The sequence below is a fragment of the Amblyraja radiata genome, chromosome 18 (assembly GCF_010909765.2).
Source record: "Amblyraja radiata isolate CabotCenter1 chromosome 18, sAmbRad1.1.pri, whole genome shotgun sequence".
Classification (NCBI taxonomy): Eukaryota; Metazoa; Chordata; class Chondrichthyes; order Rajiformes; family Rajidae; genus Amblyraja; species Amblyraja radiata.
This window is the reverse complement of record NC_045973.1, coordinates 23,942,128-23,959,746: the sequence shown is the minus strand read 5'-3', so window position 1 is coordinate 23,959,746 and position 17,619 is coordinate 23,942,128. Positions and strand designations below refer to the sequence as shown.

At 44.5% G+C, this 17,619-nt stretch overlaps 1 protein-coding gene across 4 annotated transcripts in view; it reads left to right on the top strand.

Annotated features, from left to right (window-relative positions):
* The window catches only part of rnf123 (ring finger protein 123), a 204,342-nt gene extending 187,005 nt beyond the window's left edge, over positions 1-17,337 (top strand). For all 4 annotated transcript variants that reach the window (XM_033036858.1, XM_033036859.1, XM_033036857.1 and 1 more), the window contains exons 37-39: positions 171-265; positions 9,579-9,664; positions 14,590-17,337. In XM_033036858.1, coding sequence (XP_032892749.1) covers positions 171-265; positions 9,579-9,664; positions 14,590-14,692 — 284 coding nt within the window. In that variant the 3' untranslated portion in view covers positions 14,693-17,337. The remainder of the gene's footprint in view (positions 1-170; positions 266-9,578; positions 9,665-14,589) is intronic.
* The last annotated feature ends 282 nt before the right edge of the window (positions 17,338-17,619 follow it).

The following is a 17,619-nucleotide window of genomic DNA, read 5'->3' as shown; positions in this document are numbered from 1 at the left end:
CTCTGGGGTGTAACAAGGGAATTAGTCGTGTTTTAATCTGAAGGTGGGAAACACACAGCTGAACATTAACTTCTTACACAACTCCATCTTGGCTGTTTTATGATTGCTTCCATTGGAGTTGCTTCAGGTTATGTGAGTGACTGAATGTACCTCTGAATTTTCCTCTGCAGACCCAGATTATATCAGCCTTGAAGAGCTGATGAAGGTTGAAGGTTTGCTCTCCCATCTCTCCCGTGAGTCCAAACAGGCTGCAGCCACTGCCCTGGTGAGTACAACAGACAACAACATTTCAGATCTTTGCATTTATTTATTCATTCTTGTACTGTTTTTTTTCTCACGGCATGAGAAGTGTGAACATTTTGATTAAATCTGCTTCCCGATCAAAAGCTGAAATCATTGTTGCAGCAGTTTCTACATTCCTGGCCACAGATTTCATTGTGAGGCCTGGGAAAATCAATTGTAAGCTGCTGACTGCCACAGTGAGGATGTGTCAGACTGTTGTAGTATCACACACAGTCCGATTTCATAAGACTTACAGTGTCCAACAAAACCAGGTCAAATCGTGTCAGAGTGTTATGATGTCTGACACAGTCAGGCTGTATCAGGGTATTGCAGCATTTTGACACAGTCAGGCTGTATCAGGGTATTGCAGCATTTTGACACAGTCAGGCTGTATTGGACTGTTGTAACGTTTGACACAGTCAATCTGTATCAGGGCAGGGCTCGAAATTAGCGGTTGCCCAGGTGCCACTGACCACTCAAAGTGCCGCCGGGCAACTTAACGGCGAGTCATTTTGCCCGGCTTGGCAACTTGGTTTATACCGAAGATATACCGTGGGAAAGATGCTAAATGTGGCGTGACGGAGGGTCGGAGCGAATGACGGGCCCCGCACAGCAGCAGCGGCGGCTCCATCTCCTCCTCCCGCACCCCGCCCGGCCTGATAACACTATAGGATCTTTGCTGATAGCGGCCGCTGCTGTCACTCCGTCAACGGCGCTTTCAAAACAAACCCTTGGAGGAGGGAGGTGTCGGTCAGAGGCGGAAATGGGGGGGGTGGGGGGGGGCATGAGGATAGAGCGCGGTGATTGGAGGAGGGAGACGTGCCAAAACACTCTCGGCAGCCCTGCACCGCAGCCAGGACCGATCCCGGTCTCCGGCACTGCAATCGCTGCCGAAACGCCACTGGACCATCCCCGTCCCCACGAGAGCCCCCCCCCATGCCCACGCCCGGGCGTGGCCAGGGGCATCAGGAGTCAGACAGGCGCGGTGCCACCGGGCCCACAGCCAGCGCAGAGAAGCAGCGCTGCTCAACTCTGCCTGTCCCTGTCTGGATTGAGACAGGGCTGTAGGCGAGACAGGCAGTTGAGCTGCATTTAGCGCTGGATTGAGCTGAAATTTCCGTTCACAGGGCCTCCGAAGCCTCGCGCGTGTGTGTGAGTGTGCGCATGCGCGCGGCCGCCAAGATATTCTGTCCCCCAGTCCCCTCCATATTTTTAAAGCGATTTGAGCGATGATGCCGGTGTTGTCCGAGGAGCGCTGACCTTCCTTCCCACCTCCTCTGCCCCTTCCTCTCTCTCTTTCTCTCTCTTGTACGCCCCCTCCACTCCCCTTATCCTAAGACCCCTCCTCTCCATCCCGCACTGATTCCCATTCCTGGTTCTATTCAGTCCTTACTGACATCCCCTGTGCTCCCCTCCTCATCTACCCACCCCCCATCTATTCATCCTGCACTGATCTCCCTATCCACCTCGCATTGATTCTCCTGCCACTCCCCATCAATCCTACACTAGTCCCCCAATTCATCCTGTACTGACCCCTCTTCCCATCCATCCTGCACTGCTCCTCCCCTTCATCCTGCACAGATCCCCCCCCATTCAACCCACTGTCATCCCCCGCGCTCTGCCCTCACAATTTTACCTACTCTAACCAACACGCACTAATTCCCCTGCCTCAATCCATCCATTCCGCACCAATTGCCTTCTCAACCCCCCCCCCCCCCCCCACCGCCACCTATCCATCCTGCACTGATTCACACCCCCCCCCCCCCGACCCTATTGTGCTGGAAATGTCTTCAGAGCGAACATTGACTATGTTTGATAACTGAATGGAATCAAATATGTTTTAATTCCCAATGTTATTATTTGTTTTAATCCATAAAGATGGATTAATTAAATTGTGAACACGTGAAACATTAAAACCGCAATGTTCGATTGTCACTGCTACCGTTGTCACGTTATTACAGAATTCATTTTAACGACAAATCAATGCTCTTAATATGGAGTATCAGTACTGTAGTTATTTAATGAGCAACATTCACAACCATACGTTGGATTTATCCAGGTTTTACTTCTACAGTCAGTCATATACATCACAAATTTGGTCAGGAGATATTTCAGTTGAAAATTTAATGTTAATTCTGAAGTGTGAATGATGGGAAAAGCGTTTATCAACAATTGTTTTTTAATTTGTTGCTTACAAACTGGGTATCTTCATTGCTGTTCACAACACATACAACTAATCTGAATGTCCGGTAATGTGGTGTCTTGACACCTTTAAATATATTACCAAAAGAACATTTGCTGCATTTATGTCCTTTGGCCATCTCTTGTTAGTTAGTGTAATGTTTAACCTGTCAGATGGGTATAGTCAGTTTTGTCAGCTATTATCATAAAATGCCTTTAGAAAATTCCTTGCAACCTGTATTTTTGTGGGAAGCTAGAGTGTTTCTGTACCAATAGCAATAACGACCCATGCTATGGCCATGTCATGATAATTTTCGGTCCTTCACAGAAAACATGCTTGCATCAATCTGTAGTGTGCATGGTTAAGCATATATGTTATCATGGTCCAGGATTTATTGACACAAGTTGATCATACGCTGAATAATCCAACCACATTTTTGTTTGGAAGTGGAAGGAAATAATAAAAATTGCATTAATTGCAATGTGTAAACAGAGTTGAGATACTGTATTATAATTTTGCTGCATGTCATTGTGGTATATATCATGTCTTGATTGGTGAATATGTTTAGTTTGTGGTTTATTTGAAGCAGAAATAATATGTGAATGCTTCATTGAGTATAATTCCGACTGGTAACTACGCACTTCGTCCGAGCACATTATCGCACGCGTCATGCAAGCCATCTTAAATGACCACTTAAACTGTCATTTGGCAACCTAAAAAGTTGCCATGGTTGCCCGGCTGGCAACAGGGAAAAAAAGTTAAGCGAGAGCCCTGCAAGGTGTTAATCAAAATAAACAATAACAGCAGATACTGGAAACAGAAAATGCTGGAAGTATTGAGCAGATCAGGCTGCATCTATGGGGCAGAGAAACAGTCAATGTTTCAGGTTGAAGACCTTCATTAGAAGAAGAGAAAATAAACTGGTTAGGCTGCAGGGAGGGATGTTGTCTTTATTAGAAATGAGGAGCAGGAGCAGCTTGAGCGTGAGAACAGAGACAAAAGAGTGTAGGAGTTGCCAAATGCAGAGCGGGAAGGTCAGGCTGGACCCACTGTTGGGGAAATTAAAGCAAGCTGATATATCACAGATATTTGACTCATCCATTTCCTGCATCTCACCTCTCAACCTCTGTTCCTCTGGGAAAACAATTAACATTTGATTCTTTTTGGTGGAAAGGTTTGGGGAGGGTATTGATCAGCAAAGCATTTCAAGAAGCAACATGGTTAACAAATTGTGTTGTTCAGTGTAAGTTATCATAGTGTAATGAGCTGCATCATGCTTCGGTTTTTAAATTAAAATCCATGTGACCTGACCATGGCCAATTTGAGCCCAAGTACTTATAATATTTTCTATACCCATCCTGATCCGGCGCATTTGTGGAAAAGCAACAAAAAGGGTTGCTCTGTTGCACACTCATCGTTGTTGATCAGTTATGCTGAGCAAATCATCCTTAATGCTTGAGCTCCAGGCTTTGCCAAACAGTGGGGTTTACTAAATGTTTATCCGTCTGAAGAAGGGTATCGACCCAAAACATCACCCTTTCCTTCTCTCCGGAGATGTTGCCTGTCCCACTGAGCTACTCCAGCATTAGGTGTTTATCTTTGGTTTTAACCAGCATCTGCAGTTTCTTCATACACATTAGGCTTACTATCTTCCAGTCTGTGAGACCCATTCTGGAAAATGGCAAACCAGTATCTTCTCTCGCTATAGCCTTCACTTTCAAAACCCTTGAGCTACTAGTTGTAGCTGGTTATCTAATTACCTAGTTACTTGTTAATCACGTTATACCAAATGAAAACTTGGTATAAAGGCACTTGGTGGGAGGCACAGTGGCGCAGTGGTAGAGTTGCTGCCTTGTATCGCCAGAGACCCAGGTTCAATCCTGACTATGGGTGCTGTCTGTACCGAGTCCTACTGTGTGTCACATGACATATTAGGTTAATTCACGCAGTATGGATATTTCAGGGTTTTCAGGGTGTACTGGTGTCTGACACAGTCAAGATAGCTCTGAATGCCTTGGTGTTTAACACAGTCAGGATATTTCAGGCTGACCTGGTGTCTGACAATATCTAATTATCTTGGGCAGTTCCAGTGTTTGATGTAGTTTTTGCTCCTAATTTTATTTTAAACTGCATCAGATAATCTCTCCTCCTTGATCTGTCTGATCCCCATATATACTCCCTTCAGTCACAACAGTATTTTGCACTTTGAAAATTTTTGATGATAACTGCAATCTTTGAGCAGCGCCGAGGTGAGTCACCTTCTCATGATTTGGCTGAACGTGATAGTTCGGTTTGAGGCATTGAGCATACAAATTGCGCAAAGCCTGAGCTGAAAAAATGCTGGCATGATGAATAATTGACAGCACAGGCACTCCAGTGGATTCCACATTTCGGAGTGGTACTGAGTCAGCATCTCTCAGCTCCACTGCAGTCTGTGTCCTGTCTGCCTCATCACGTAATTTAATGAAGTGAAGATACTGTTTGTGCTCTAGTTAATGCCCCAAGTGCAAGAGAAATTATTGCATAAACATGTCTTGCTATCAACAGTCAATGAAATGTCAAGCTAGCACTGTTTGATCAATTTCCAGTAAAGGGATATGATGTTCTATTAGCACATAATATTAAATGATTTAATGTGTAGGAAAGAACTGCAGATGTTGGTTTAAATCGAAGGTAGACACAAAATGCTGGAGTAACTCAGCAGGACAGGCAGCATCTCTGGAGAGAAGGAATAGGTGGCGTTTCGGGTCGAGACCCTTCTTCAGACTGAAATGATTTAATGTCTGGTCACTGAACATAAGATCAGAATGGCATGATTCATATCAGAGTAGATAAATATCGGCTCGCTCCACTCTCAAAGTGTGTCCCCATTCTGCCCAGCACCAGTAGCCTGACTTATCTCCAGCCTCTGACCCCAGTAACCTACCTAACTGTACTTCCATTATACCTTCAGTGAACCCTGGTCCTCTAATTTCATCCTATAACTCTCTCCCCTTACACACATCACAACAAATTTTACAAAAGATAATCATAATTCATTGACGGTTGCTTTGTTGTGGTGAAGACTCATAGTGCCACTCAGACAATGTGATCAAATAATCCAATCCTGGGTGGAAAAACCTTATGTGCACTCTCTGGCACGCTCCCTTCTATCGAGGCGGCCCAGTGCCTGATACTTCTGGTCCTGAGACACTCTTCCAGCGTATTGCCCCAATTGCTCAGCTGTGGAGAGATCAATAAGCCAATAAAGTGAGCAACTTCCTTCCTATACCTTTTAGACAATACCACTTCCTCCACCATGACAGCACCTGCTACAAATGCAACAATATATGTTTCTGAAATTAAACGTGAGCCTTTTCACCTTTGCCAGCTAAATATTGTCCAGTTGTACTTTTCACAAAGCAGTGCTTCCTTATGACCTTTATGGATAAACAGCAAAGACTGTACTATTTTTTTGTTAGTGTCCATATATATATTCTCTGCTAGCTATCACACAATCATGTCAGCAACTTTCTATACATCAAGTTGCATCGTTGAAATGCAACCGACCTCAGTGCAGATCCACAGGAAAGAACTTGGCTTCTTTACTTAAAAAACAAATCCAGAAATTACTCAGAAGTCACAAAGCATCTGGCGAGATAGGATTGAGAGTTAATAGTTCAGGTTGATTACTGGAGAAGTGTTGCATGTTTTAAGATGCAGAGGAAGGGCTAAGGTTGGGAGAGAAAAAAAGGAGGATCTGTGAAGTGTGGAAGCTAGGAGAAATTAAACGATGAAGTGGCGGAGAGTTCAAAATGACAAAAGCCGAAAGGACATGAAAACGCAAAGTGACTATCTTAAAATGCCAAACGGATTTAAACTCTCCTGAAAATCTGAAATGATGTCTGATTATTGAATCAGATGCTGTGCTTGTTGGAACAGTGAAAGAGTGCAAAGAAAAGCCAGGAGAGGAGGGAGGTGATGAATCAAGATGACCAGTGACTGGGTGCTCAGGTCACGGCCACAGATTGAATGGTGATGTTCGATAAAGAGTCACCCTATCTACGTTCTACATTCAATCTACATTGAATGCAACTCATTCAATGTATGACCACCCTTGTGAAGAAGTTGCCCTCAGGTCCCTTTGAAATCTTTTCCCTCTCACCTTAAACCTTAGCATTCTAGGTTTTGATTCCCCTTCCCTCAGAAAAAGACTATGTGCATTGACCTTATTTATGCCCCTCATGATATATACATCTCTATAAAGTCACCTCTCAGTCTCCTGCGCTGTGTATAAAGTCCTAGCTTGCCCAACCTTTTCCTATAATTCAGGCCCTCAAGTCCTGGCAACATTCTTGTAAACCATCTTTCCACTCTTTCCAGGTTAATGACTCTTCTCCTATACCAGTGTAACTAAAACTGAACACATACTCCTGTCTCACCAATGTCTTATACAACATAATGTCCAAACACCTATGCTCAGTGCCTTGACAGATGAAGGCCAGCGTGCCAAATGCCGCCTTCACATTTGTCCACCTGTGACATCACTTTCAGGGAGCTCTGTATGTGTATTTCTTTCTCCCCCTGTTGTACAACCAGGGCCCTACTATTCACTGTGAAGGACCTACCTTGGTTTAACTTCCTAAAGTACAATACTTCACAGTTATCTGAGTTAAACTCCATTTGCCATCCCTCAGCCCACTTCTCCAGCTGATTGTTCCCATTGCAATTCTTAATAACCTTCTTCATTGTATACAATACCACCTATTTTAGTGTCATCTGCAAACTTACTAACCATGCTTTGCACATTCTCATCCAAATTGTTTATATAAATGACATTCAACAGTGAGCTCAGCTCTGATCACTGTGGCAAAATAAGAGAGAAGCAAAATTATTTGCCCAGAGCTTCGCTTCTGGTGTTTCTCTTGCCAGCTTGAATATAGAATGCTAAGTGATTTTGCATTTTTAGAAGCAAATAAACAATAATTCAGGACAAAAGATATCACAGAGTTAACAGAAGCAGGGGAGGATTTAGCAGAGGCTCTTACCCATTACTTCTCAATCTCTAGATCTGGTCATGATGCTGTGGTACCAGAAGGCTGGTAGTATTATTTAAAAGAATACACCAAGTACTTTCCAGCCAATCAACCTATCAAAACATTCTGACAACATAATTAATAATTTAGAAGAGCAGACATTAATCAAGAGTAGTAAACATTAAGGGAAGATTGTATCTGACTAAGTTTGAAGAGGGTGCATATTTGTAGCACTTTGAAGTTGTGTATGTTGAACAAGATTCCACTTTGTAGACTGATCAAGGTAAGCAAAAATAGCTAGCTGGAGCAACAGGGGAGGGAAACAGAAGGTAATGCGGATAAATATTTCAGTTAATATAAGCCCCTTTGCGGTAGGATCCCACAGGACTGAGTGATGTGTCCTTGCTGTCTTTGTGAATGCAATTTGGAATTGAATGCAGGATCAAAGTGATACAGAAATTTGTGGTGTTTGATGGTGAGGAAGGAAGTTCTGGTTAAGTTCTGGCTGTGAAACCCTGGCCCATGAGACACAGCCGCAGTTCTCCTTTACCCAGCTGCTTGCAGTGATTATTTTAATTCAATTTATAACAATCAAATAACAAGAAGCCTATAAATCAAAAAAACCTGCAGATGCTTGAATTCTAAAAGTACATTAAAATAATGCAAGATTCATAAATCTATATCTGTCAAGGTCAGTTTATTGTCACATGCAGCACTTGAGCCGCAACAGTGCTGCACTTTCTGTCGGTGAGGCCGCACATGACATCATTAGTTACTGACACCAGACGCTCGTCAATAACAACTACTTCAATCCGATATACCACAATCTATAGCACTGCTATTATTTTACGGAAGATCAGCAAAAATTTGATACAAATTATTGATGGAAAGAGATTTATATAAATAACGGGCTTTCCGAGCAACCAGGAACTGCAATGTTACAGAGAATGATTCTTACCCCACCAAATAACCAGTAGCATTCGTACAGTAAGTGACTATTAAACCTGCTGGACACGTAGGAGCTCTGAACATTCACGGTGAGTTTGTCTTGCAAAGTTGCCTACAGAGTAGCATCACAATCAATGCTGCTTCCTTACAGCTCCAGAGACCTGGGTTCAATCCTGATATCTGGTGTTGTGTGGAGTTTGCATATTCTCCCTAAGACCGCGGGTTTCCTCCAGGTTTGCTCCTGTTTCCTCCCACGTCCTGAAGACGGCTGGTGGGTTAAGTGGCAAGTGAATTACTTTAGTGTAGGCCAATGGAAAAAATAATCAATGAGGTTAAAGAACTGCAGATGCTGGTTAAAACACAAAAGGATGCAAAGTGCTTGAGTAACTCAGTAAGTCAAGCAAAATCTGGAGAACATGGATAGGTGACGTTTCGGGTCAAGATCCTTCTTCAGACTTTTGAGGTCACACGAAACGTCACCTATCCATATTCTCCAGAGATGCTGCCTGGCATGCTGAGTGGATATGTGAGAGCAAATAATCTACAGGAATACAGATATAAGGAGAGGAGGAATGGAACAGATAAGATTGCTTCATTGGCATGGACCTGCCGTGTGTCGTTATAAGTGTGAGATGAAGTGGACTGGAAATTTTATGAGGTTTTGTGATGCCAGTCCAAGGGGGTCCTGGTACATTTACCTTTACAGTCCCAATGATTAGCTAAGCCGAGAAAGGAGCTGAAATCTGGCTGTATAAAGGGCAGCTGTGTGTCCGTGAATCTGATGTCTGATTAAAACTCGGTACAGGGTCATCCAGTGACCGGTCCCACCTCCTTCTCCTTGTGTCTTTATTGGAATCCACAAGGTCCAGCCCTTCACGTGATGAAAGGTGATGGATTAAGGTTCATACACCAACCTAATGTAAGAAACTGCATTAATACAGGTTTACCTCATTGCAGTCTAATCAATATGTTTGAATTACAGTCTCGGTTATTCACATAAGTTTTAAGATTGAAGTTTATCAGAACTGAGATACTTCTCTTGGAAATCCTTCAAGAACTGTATTCTAAATGTAGCAGCAGCATGGGGTGAGGGTTCTGGGCCATATAATGCCACACCTTGAGGGTTGTAATATTTTTCTGTTTTCTTGCAGCCCACCAGTGAGGAGGATCTGTGCCCCATCTGTTATGCACATCCGATCTCTGCCATCTTCAGGCCATGTTCTCACAAGTCTTGCAAGTAAGCCCAATTTGAGTAGGCTTGAGACTAAGTCCTACAAGTGTTAAAATATTAACCTTTGTATTGTCCAGATTTGTTATGATGAATTACAAAAGGTCAAATGTCTAAGCAACATGCTGGTGTTGACACTTCCTTTCAGCCTCTTCTCACCCTTCTTCATCTGGTGCTTTTCTGACTTTTCTCTAAATGCATCAAGCCCTTAGGTCACACGGTGTACCAATGCCTCTGGTAATAGATCCACGGTATTCCACATTCCCTGCCTGCTTCTCATTCGTTTTCCTTCTATTGCTTGTTTATGGATTCTTGTGTAAATTCCTCCAGCTCAACACCTATACGAGCACAAATTATGCACTTCTGTGCATTCCAAATGATCTTCAATTCAAAATGTGAATCCACTGGAATCAACGCTGTAAGTAGCGGGCTAGTTTAGATGCATTAGCGCGACTGCAAACTCCCGATGTTAGCGACGGTAAGGGAATCCCTGATCGGAGGGGAATCCCCGACCTCGCAGAGGAGTGCAGGTACAGTAGGAACCTTACATGTAAACACCGGGGGGGCCGTCATGGAGTCCGGAATCAAGGCCGTCGGGCAGGATCTCCCAGCAGTAACGATGCTGGAGGTGCCGACTGTAAGGCAATCCCCGATCTCAGGGGATTCCCCGACCTCGCGGAGACCCGTAAGTACTCTACCTTTAAACACCGAGGAGGGCTCCATGGAGTACAGAAACGTGGCCGTCGGGCAGGACTTACAAGTAAGACTGAAGCGGATGGGACTTCGGCCCCCTCTCCCTACTATCCTACTGGCCAACGTACAGTCACTTGAAAACAAAGTGGAGGACTTAAGGGCAAGGCATCTTGTTCAAAGGGAGCTGAGGGAATGCTCTGTGTTCTGTTTCACAGAGACATGGCTCACCCCCCAGCTCCCCAGACGCAGCAGTCCAGCCTGAAGGGTTCTCCATCCACCGTATGGACCGTACGCGGGCATCTGGGAAAGGGAGAGGGGGGGGCCGTCTGCCTCATGGTCAACTCTGCGTGGTGCTCAGATGTGGCAGTCCTGTCCAACTCCTGCTCTCCACACCTCAAACATCTGGCAGTGAAGTGCCGCCCCTTTTACCTTCCGAGGGAATTCACCTCCATCATCCTGACCGCTGTCCACATCCCACCCCAAGCAGATGTCCGTCTGGCACTGGAGGAGCTGCACGCAGTGGTCATCAAATACCAGACGTCTTCCCGGAGGCATTTACCACCATTGCTGGGGTCTTCAACAAAGCAAACCTCAAGTAATCGTTCCCTAACTTCCACCAACATGTCTCCTGCTGCATCAGAGGACCTAACACCCTCGACCACTGCTGCACCACCATCAAGGAGGATGCCTATCGCTCTATCCCTCACCCTCACTTCGGTAAATCCGACCATACCGCGGTGCAGCTTCCTCCTGCCTACAGGCAGCAATTAAAGAGTGCACCCCCAGAGGTGAGGACTGTACAGAGCTGGTGGGGGTGGGGGGGGGGCAGAGGAACAACTCCAGGACTGTTTGGAGTCTGTAGACTGGGCAATGTTCAGGGACTCGGCAACGGACCTGAATGAATCGTTACAGACTTCATAAAGAAATGTGTGGAGGACTGCATCCCAACAAAAACCTTCCAAGTATTTCCCAATCAGAAGTCTTGGATGAACTATGAGATCCGCACTCTTCTGAAGTCCAGACACCGGGCATCCATGTCCGAAGCTACCGAGGACTACAAGAAGTTCAGATACGACCTTAGTAAGGCCATCAAAAAGGCCAAAAGGGACTTCTGCTCCAAGCTGGAGGATGAGACGGATGTTCGGCAACTGTGACCGGGCCTGAATGCAATCACCTCCCACAAGGCGTAATCAGGAGGCAGCACACATGTCAGCGAAACATCACTCCCCGACGAGCTCAATGCGTTTTACGCACGCTTTGATAGCGAGAACACTGATGTGCCTTCTCGAGCCCCCATTCGCTGTGATGGTATTTTGGTCACGGTCACTGAGGTCGACGTCAGGAAATCCTTCCGAGGGGTGGACCCTCGGAAAGCGCCTGGACCTGATGGTATACCCGGTCGTGTTATACAAACCTGTGCGGACCAACTGCCTGGAGTTTTTACAGACATTTTCAACCTCTCACTTCTGAGGTCTGAGGGCATCAATTCTACCGGTGCCCAAGAAGAGCAAGGTGACGTGCCTCAATGACTATCGACCAGTGGCACTAACGCCGGTGGTGATGAAGTGCTTTGAGAGGTTGATCATGGCGCAAATCAACTCCTACCTCGACAAAAACCTGGACCCACTGCAGTTCACTTACTGCCACAACAGATCAACGGTGGATGCGATCTCGCTGGCTCTCCACTCCGCTCTGGACCACTTGGACAACAAAAACTCATATGTCAGGCAGTTATTAATTGACTACAGCTCCGCATTTAACACATCCCCTCCAAGCTGGTCACCAAACTCTCAGAACTGGGTCTCTGCGCATCCCTCTGCAATTGGATCCTCGACTTCCTCATTCACAGACCACAGTCTGTCCGTGTTGGTGGAAATGTGACAGCCTCGATAACAATCAGCACGGGAGCAAGGCTGCGTGCTCAGCCCCCTGCTGTACTCACTCTATACTCATGATTGCATAGCCGGTCATAGTGTGAACTCCATCATCAAGTTCGCTGACGACACCACTGTTGTGGGACGTATCACTGATGGGGACGAGTCAGAGTATAGAAGAGAGATCGACCGACTGACCAAATGGTGCCAGCACAATAAACTGGCTCTCAACACCAGCAAAACCAAGGAACTGATAGTGGACTTTGGAAAGGGTAGGATGGGGACCCATAGTCCCGTTTATATTAACGGGTCGTTGGTGGAGCGGGTCAAGAGCTTCAAATTCCTGGCCGTGCATATCTCTGAAGATCTCTCCTGGTCCGAGAACACATGCAATTATAAAGAAAGCACATCAGCGCCTCTACTTCCTGAAAAGATTACGGAGAGTCGGTATGTCAAGGAGGACTCTCGAATTTCTACACGTGCACAGTAGAGAGCATGCTGACCGGTTGCATCGTGGCTTGGTTCGGCAATTTGAGCGCCCTGGAGCGGAAAAGACTGCAAAAAGTAGTAAACATTGCCCAGTCCATCATCGGCTCTGACCTCCTCACCATTGAGAGGATCTATCGCAATCGCTGCCTCAAAAAGGCTGCCAGCATCACCAAGGATCCACACCATCCTATCCACTCACTCATCTTCCTGCTGCCTTCAGGTAGAAGGTATAGGAGCCTGAAATCTGCAACATCCAGGTTCAGGAATAGCTCCTTCCCAACAGCCATCAGGCTATTAAACTCAACTCAAACAAAACTCTGAACATTAATAGCCCATTGCACTTTATCTGCTTATTTATGTGTGTATATACATATATTCAATGGTATTCAAAAGGGAACTGCAGATGCTGGAATATCGAAGGTACACAAAATTGCTGGAGGAACTCAGCGGGTGCAGCAGCATCTATGGAGCGAAGGAAATAGGCGACGTTTCGGGCCAAAACCCTTCTTCAGTCTGAAGAAGGGTTTCGGCCCGAAACGTCGCCTATTTCCTTCGCTCCATAGATGCTGCTGCACCCGCTGAGTTCCTCCAGCAATTTTGTGTATATTCAATGGTATATGGTCACACTGATCTGTTCTGTATTTATTTATGCCTACTATATTCTGTTGTGCTGAAGCAAAGCAAGAATTTAATTGTCCTATCTGGGACACATGACAATAAACTCTCTTGAATCTTGAATGTGACCATGCCCCAGTAATCCAGGTCCAACTATCCGGAATTCCCTCACTCTATTCTTGTGGATCCCTCCGTTAAAGGGACTTGCCCAAGCCTTGGGTTATATGCCCCAAATTTATTTCAGCGGCTTGGTGTCACTTTCTGTACATCATCGTGACATCGGTGACATCATCGCTGAGCAGCAATTCTGAGTTATTTTGTTTTGTAAAAGGCAGTTATGGTGGCTTACCAGTTTTGATTTTTGTACAACCCATGTACAATTAAATCAATGTTATTAAATGTAACTAAATATATGAAATCGACTCGAAAAGTCACCTATTCCTTTTCTCCAGAGATGCTGCCTGACCTGCTGAGTTAAACCAGCATCTGCAGTTCCTTCCTACACATTTCCTCAACCCACCCTCCTTCCCCAGATGATACCATTCACTTACACACTAAGGGCAATTCACAGTAGCATGTGGGAGGAAACTAGAGCACCAGGGATAGTCAGCCTGCTATTGAATGTGTGAAATTATACTTCAGAAACTTGATTGTGGTTTTTGAAGAGGTGACAAAGAGGTTGACATGAACAAGTCAGAAGACATTGGCAGCATGGATTTTTAGCAAGGAGTTTGACAATGGTAGAGTTGGTTCCGGAAGGTTAGCTCACATGGGGTCCAGCGTGAGCTCACCAATTGGGAGACAAACTTGGTTTAATAGTGAGCGGGCGGGCGGGCGTGGGAGTCCAGCTGCGGGAGGCGTGGCGTGAGCGTACTTGGGCTGGGCGCGGGGCTTTAGTCCACAGCGGCGGGGGGCGGGGCCTAGATTGGTGGGAATGTGGGCATTGTGACGTCAGCAGCTCAAGCGGCGAATGTATTTTTTTTAAAGTGAGTTTTGTGATCAATTTTATTCAATATCTGGGGAAATAATTGACCAAGGAGTGGATTTCTGAACTCATAAGATAAATCCCTACCGAAATTGTAAAAATCTCCGCGTTTTTGCGTCTGGTTTTCGAGGAGATACGTTGCAAAGGCAAAATGCCGTACACCCACACACACAGTTTTAAAAGTATATAGATGTAATGGCTTTTCTTATTGGAAGCAGCTGGAATTACGTCTGGAGCTCGTGCTTGAAGGTTTTAATTATTCTTCCTTCATCTTTCAGGGCCTGCATCAACCAGCACCTGATGAACAACAAAGACTGCTTCTTCTGCAAGGCCACCATCACAGCTGTTGATGATTACATAAAACCATCCTCTTCCTCGTAGTTGCGGTCCTTGTGATTTCCGTTTCCAACATAGGGTAAAGGAGAAGACACTCTTCAGGATATTTGCAACTGTGTAACATGCAGAAATTGGAATGATCAACATCCGTTGTTTACAAAAGGGAATGATCCTTGGTGCTTCATCAAGCAGTGATATGCTTGTTCAATTGCTATTTAATTTCAAATATTGATTGCTAGTGAATGAAGCTAACATGCTCAGAAGGGCAATTTATAGATTGAATTTCGCTGTGTCCCTTCAAACCCTGACACGTTAATTTTGTGTCTTAGCCTTGATTCCCACCCTGGGTCCTAATGCATCGCTACTAGCTTATCAGCTGTAAACTAGCATCAAGTGAGATTTCAAATCTTTTGGAAGCAAATATTCATATAACTCCCACTGCATTATTTATTATATCAAGGGTCCAGCAAGGGCTTGGAACAAGGCCATAAGAAGACATTATTTGTATTCAGCAGGTGGATTCAGGCTCCTGTGGTTATTGTTCATAGCTGCCTGGTTTACTCTTGTCACATATCAATGCTTTTGTTGGGAACAATTTCAACAGTGGAACTCAGTTGCCAGATTTTTCAAAGCCTTACTCTGTCTTGAATTTTATGAACCAATCCATCATCAAATGGTGAAAGCACTTTCTACGAATCTAGAGGCCCTGCCAATGTCCTGAACAGTTTATCTAAAGAATCCTACTTGGAAACGGGATGTTCCTGCACTTCCTATCTGATTGCCTGGTTTCATAACTGGAGTCTCAATTAAACATTTGAAATGGTTTTAACTTCAGGTCCCTTGACGTTAACTACCTGGCACTGACAATGCAAGACTGGAGTTCAGAGCGCTTACTCCACTGCACTGTGGTGAGCTCTGCAATCCCATGATTGATTTTGTTATGTTTCACCCATGCCCTGGTGACAACACTGGAGATCCGCATGTCTCAGATGCAGGTCCAGGTCCAGTCACCCAGTATCTGGTATCTTTCTTATTCATTATCCAATCTTCAGTTTTAAGTTGAGATGTTTTTCCAACCTCTCTAATTCTTGAATTGTACATAAAGCCAATCAGGATTACATCTGTTTAACACTGGAAAACATGCCACTCAGCATCCTGGGTGTCTCCAACTGCCCCAGACACTGGGGAAGATACCATTAGGACTTACCTGCCCATAGACAGACAAATATTTACCCCTTGTGAAGCAGTCTTGTGTTCACATGCAGACCAGTACTGTGAGACAGTTCATAAGTGACATTGGATAATACAAGTCCATGCTGGATAATGTTCAAGTTTAGCCTGTATGTCCACACCTAAACTGATGCTATGACACTGGACAGTGAATGAGTCAGGGTACTAATGTATTCACCTGGCCTAATAATGGATAATACCATATTGCCCACCTGGATTGTCATTAGGTAATATACAAGCCAGGATCCTAAGAGTCTGCATCTCACATGAACCATGAATCAATCTATATGTGCATATCTGGCTTGTCACAATATATCCCCATTGTGTCCCTAGTTGGAATGACACTGTATAACATGTAAGACAGTGCCTTTAACTCTTTATTTTCTTGTACTGCTATCTTTTTCTGATTTTAGTGAGGCGATTATCGTGTTGGTCACTTACATTATAAACCTCACTACAGAGAAATTTTAATAATAATTAAGTTATCCACCATTTCACAATGTAAAGCCACTTGCAGTTGCTATGGCAAACAGAGTCAAGTCTACTGTGTGTGATGACTGTGCATCTTGTTTGATGCAGGAAGCTCCCCTCGCTGAGCCCAGAGTTTGTGAGATAGCTGTCATTGGGTTTTAAAAACTGGGCAAAACAGAAAGTCAGTTACAAGTTTTTAAGGAACTGGGTAACTTGTCCCATACTTTTGCTGCACAGCTGTGTGACAGATGTATGTTTTTGAAGACTGATATCCCTGCCCCTCGCTGACTTTTTTTGCTTCACTAATAAAACAGAGTCCCTAACACTGGTCACTCTCGGTAACCAGTGCAATACATCCACCTTGCCAAAAATAACCTGACCATGTACCAGCCTATGTGGATTGCAGCATTGTGAGGTCAGTGGGTGATGTTAGGCTGAATTAAAGCTAGAACTTAGTGACCAGGAAATGTCATTGCTAAAACAGCACTGGTTATGTTCAAGTATGATACTTGCTGCTGCCTGATTTCTACTGGATTCTTGGTTGCAGTGAGGAATGCATGATTTGTACTATTTGGTCTCCAATCTCAACATGTTAAAAACTGAGGATTTAATATTTATAAATTAATATTGTGACTCTATGTGTGGCCCTAGTGCATCATCATACTCTCTGACTAGGTTTATTTTTACAAAAATAATTTCACAATCATCACATATGAAATAACTGGTCTAAGCAGTTGGTAGGACACTAGAACCCTGTACCCTGTGTTAAGATGAGAAAGAGTCAGCAGCAGAGGAGCCTTCATATATCCATCGGAAAACTGCATGCAGTGTGAAAGCTGCCGATTTCTGTTTTTTATACTTTGGGATTCTCTTTAGTTGGAGATATCAAGTGTGTGGGAAGAAACTGCTGCTTGCGTGGAATTTGATGGCCTGTTCTTATATCTGAACTTACTAGCACACATGAACAATAAAATGAGTTAGCCATCAGATTTGAGGCCTGTTTCTTGAAATTCTCCTACAAGGTCTCACCCTGTACCTGGACTCAAAACACCACCTCAAACAAGAGATGCATCTGATTTAACCTATCCATTTGCTCACTGTACACGTATCAGTCTATATCATACACTGATAAATTCAGATCTCCAAACTAGACTCTAGCAAGTCCCACCTTTGAATGGTACTCTGGTCACAGCTTTCGGAGGTCACCAAGGGTAGATCAAGGTTATTACTTCAGCTGCAGTTAAGCGTTGAAATGCTTTAAATATTAACAC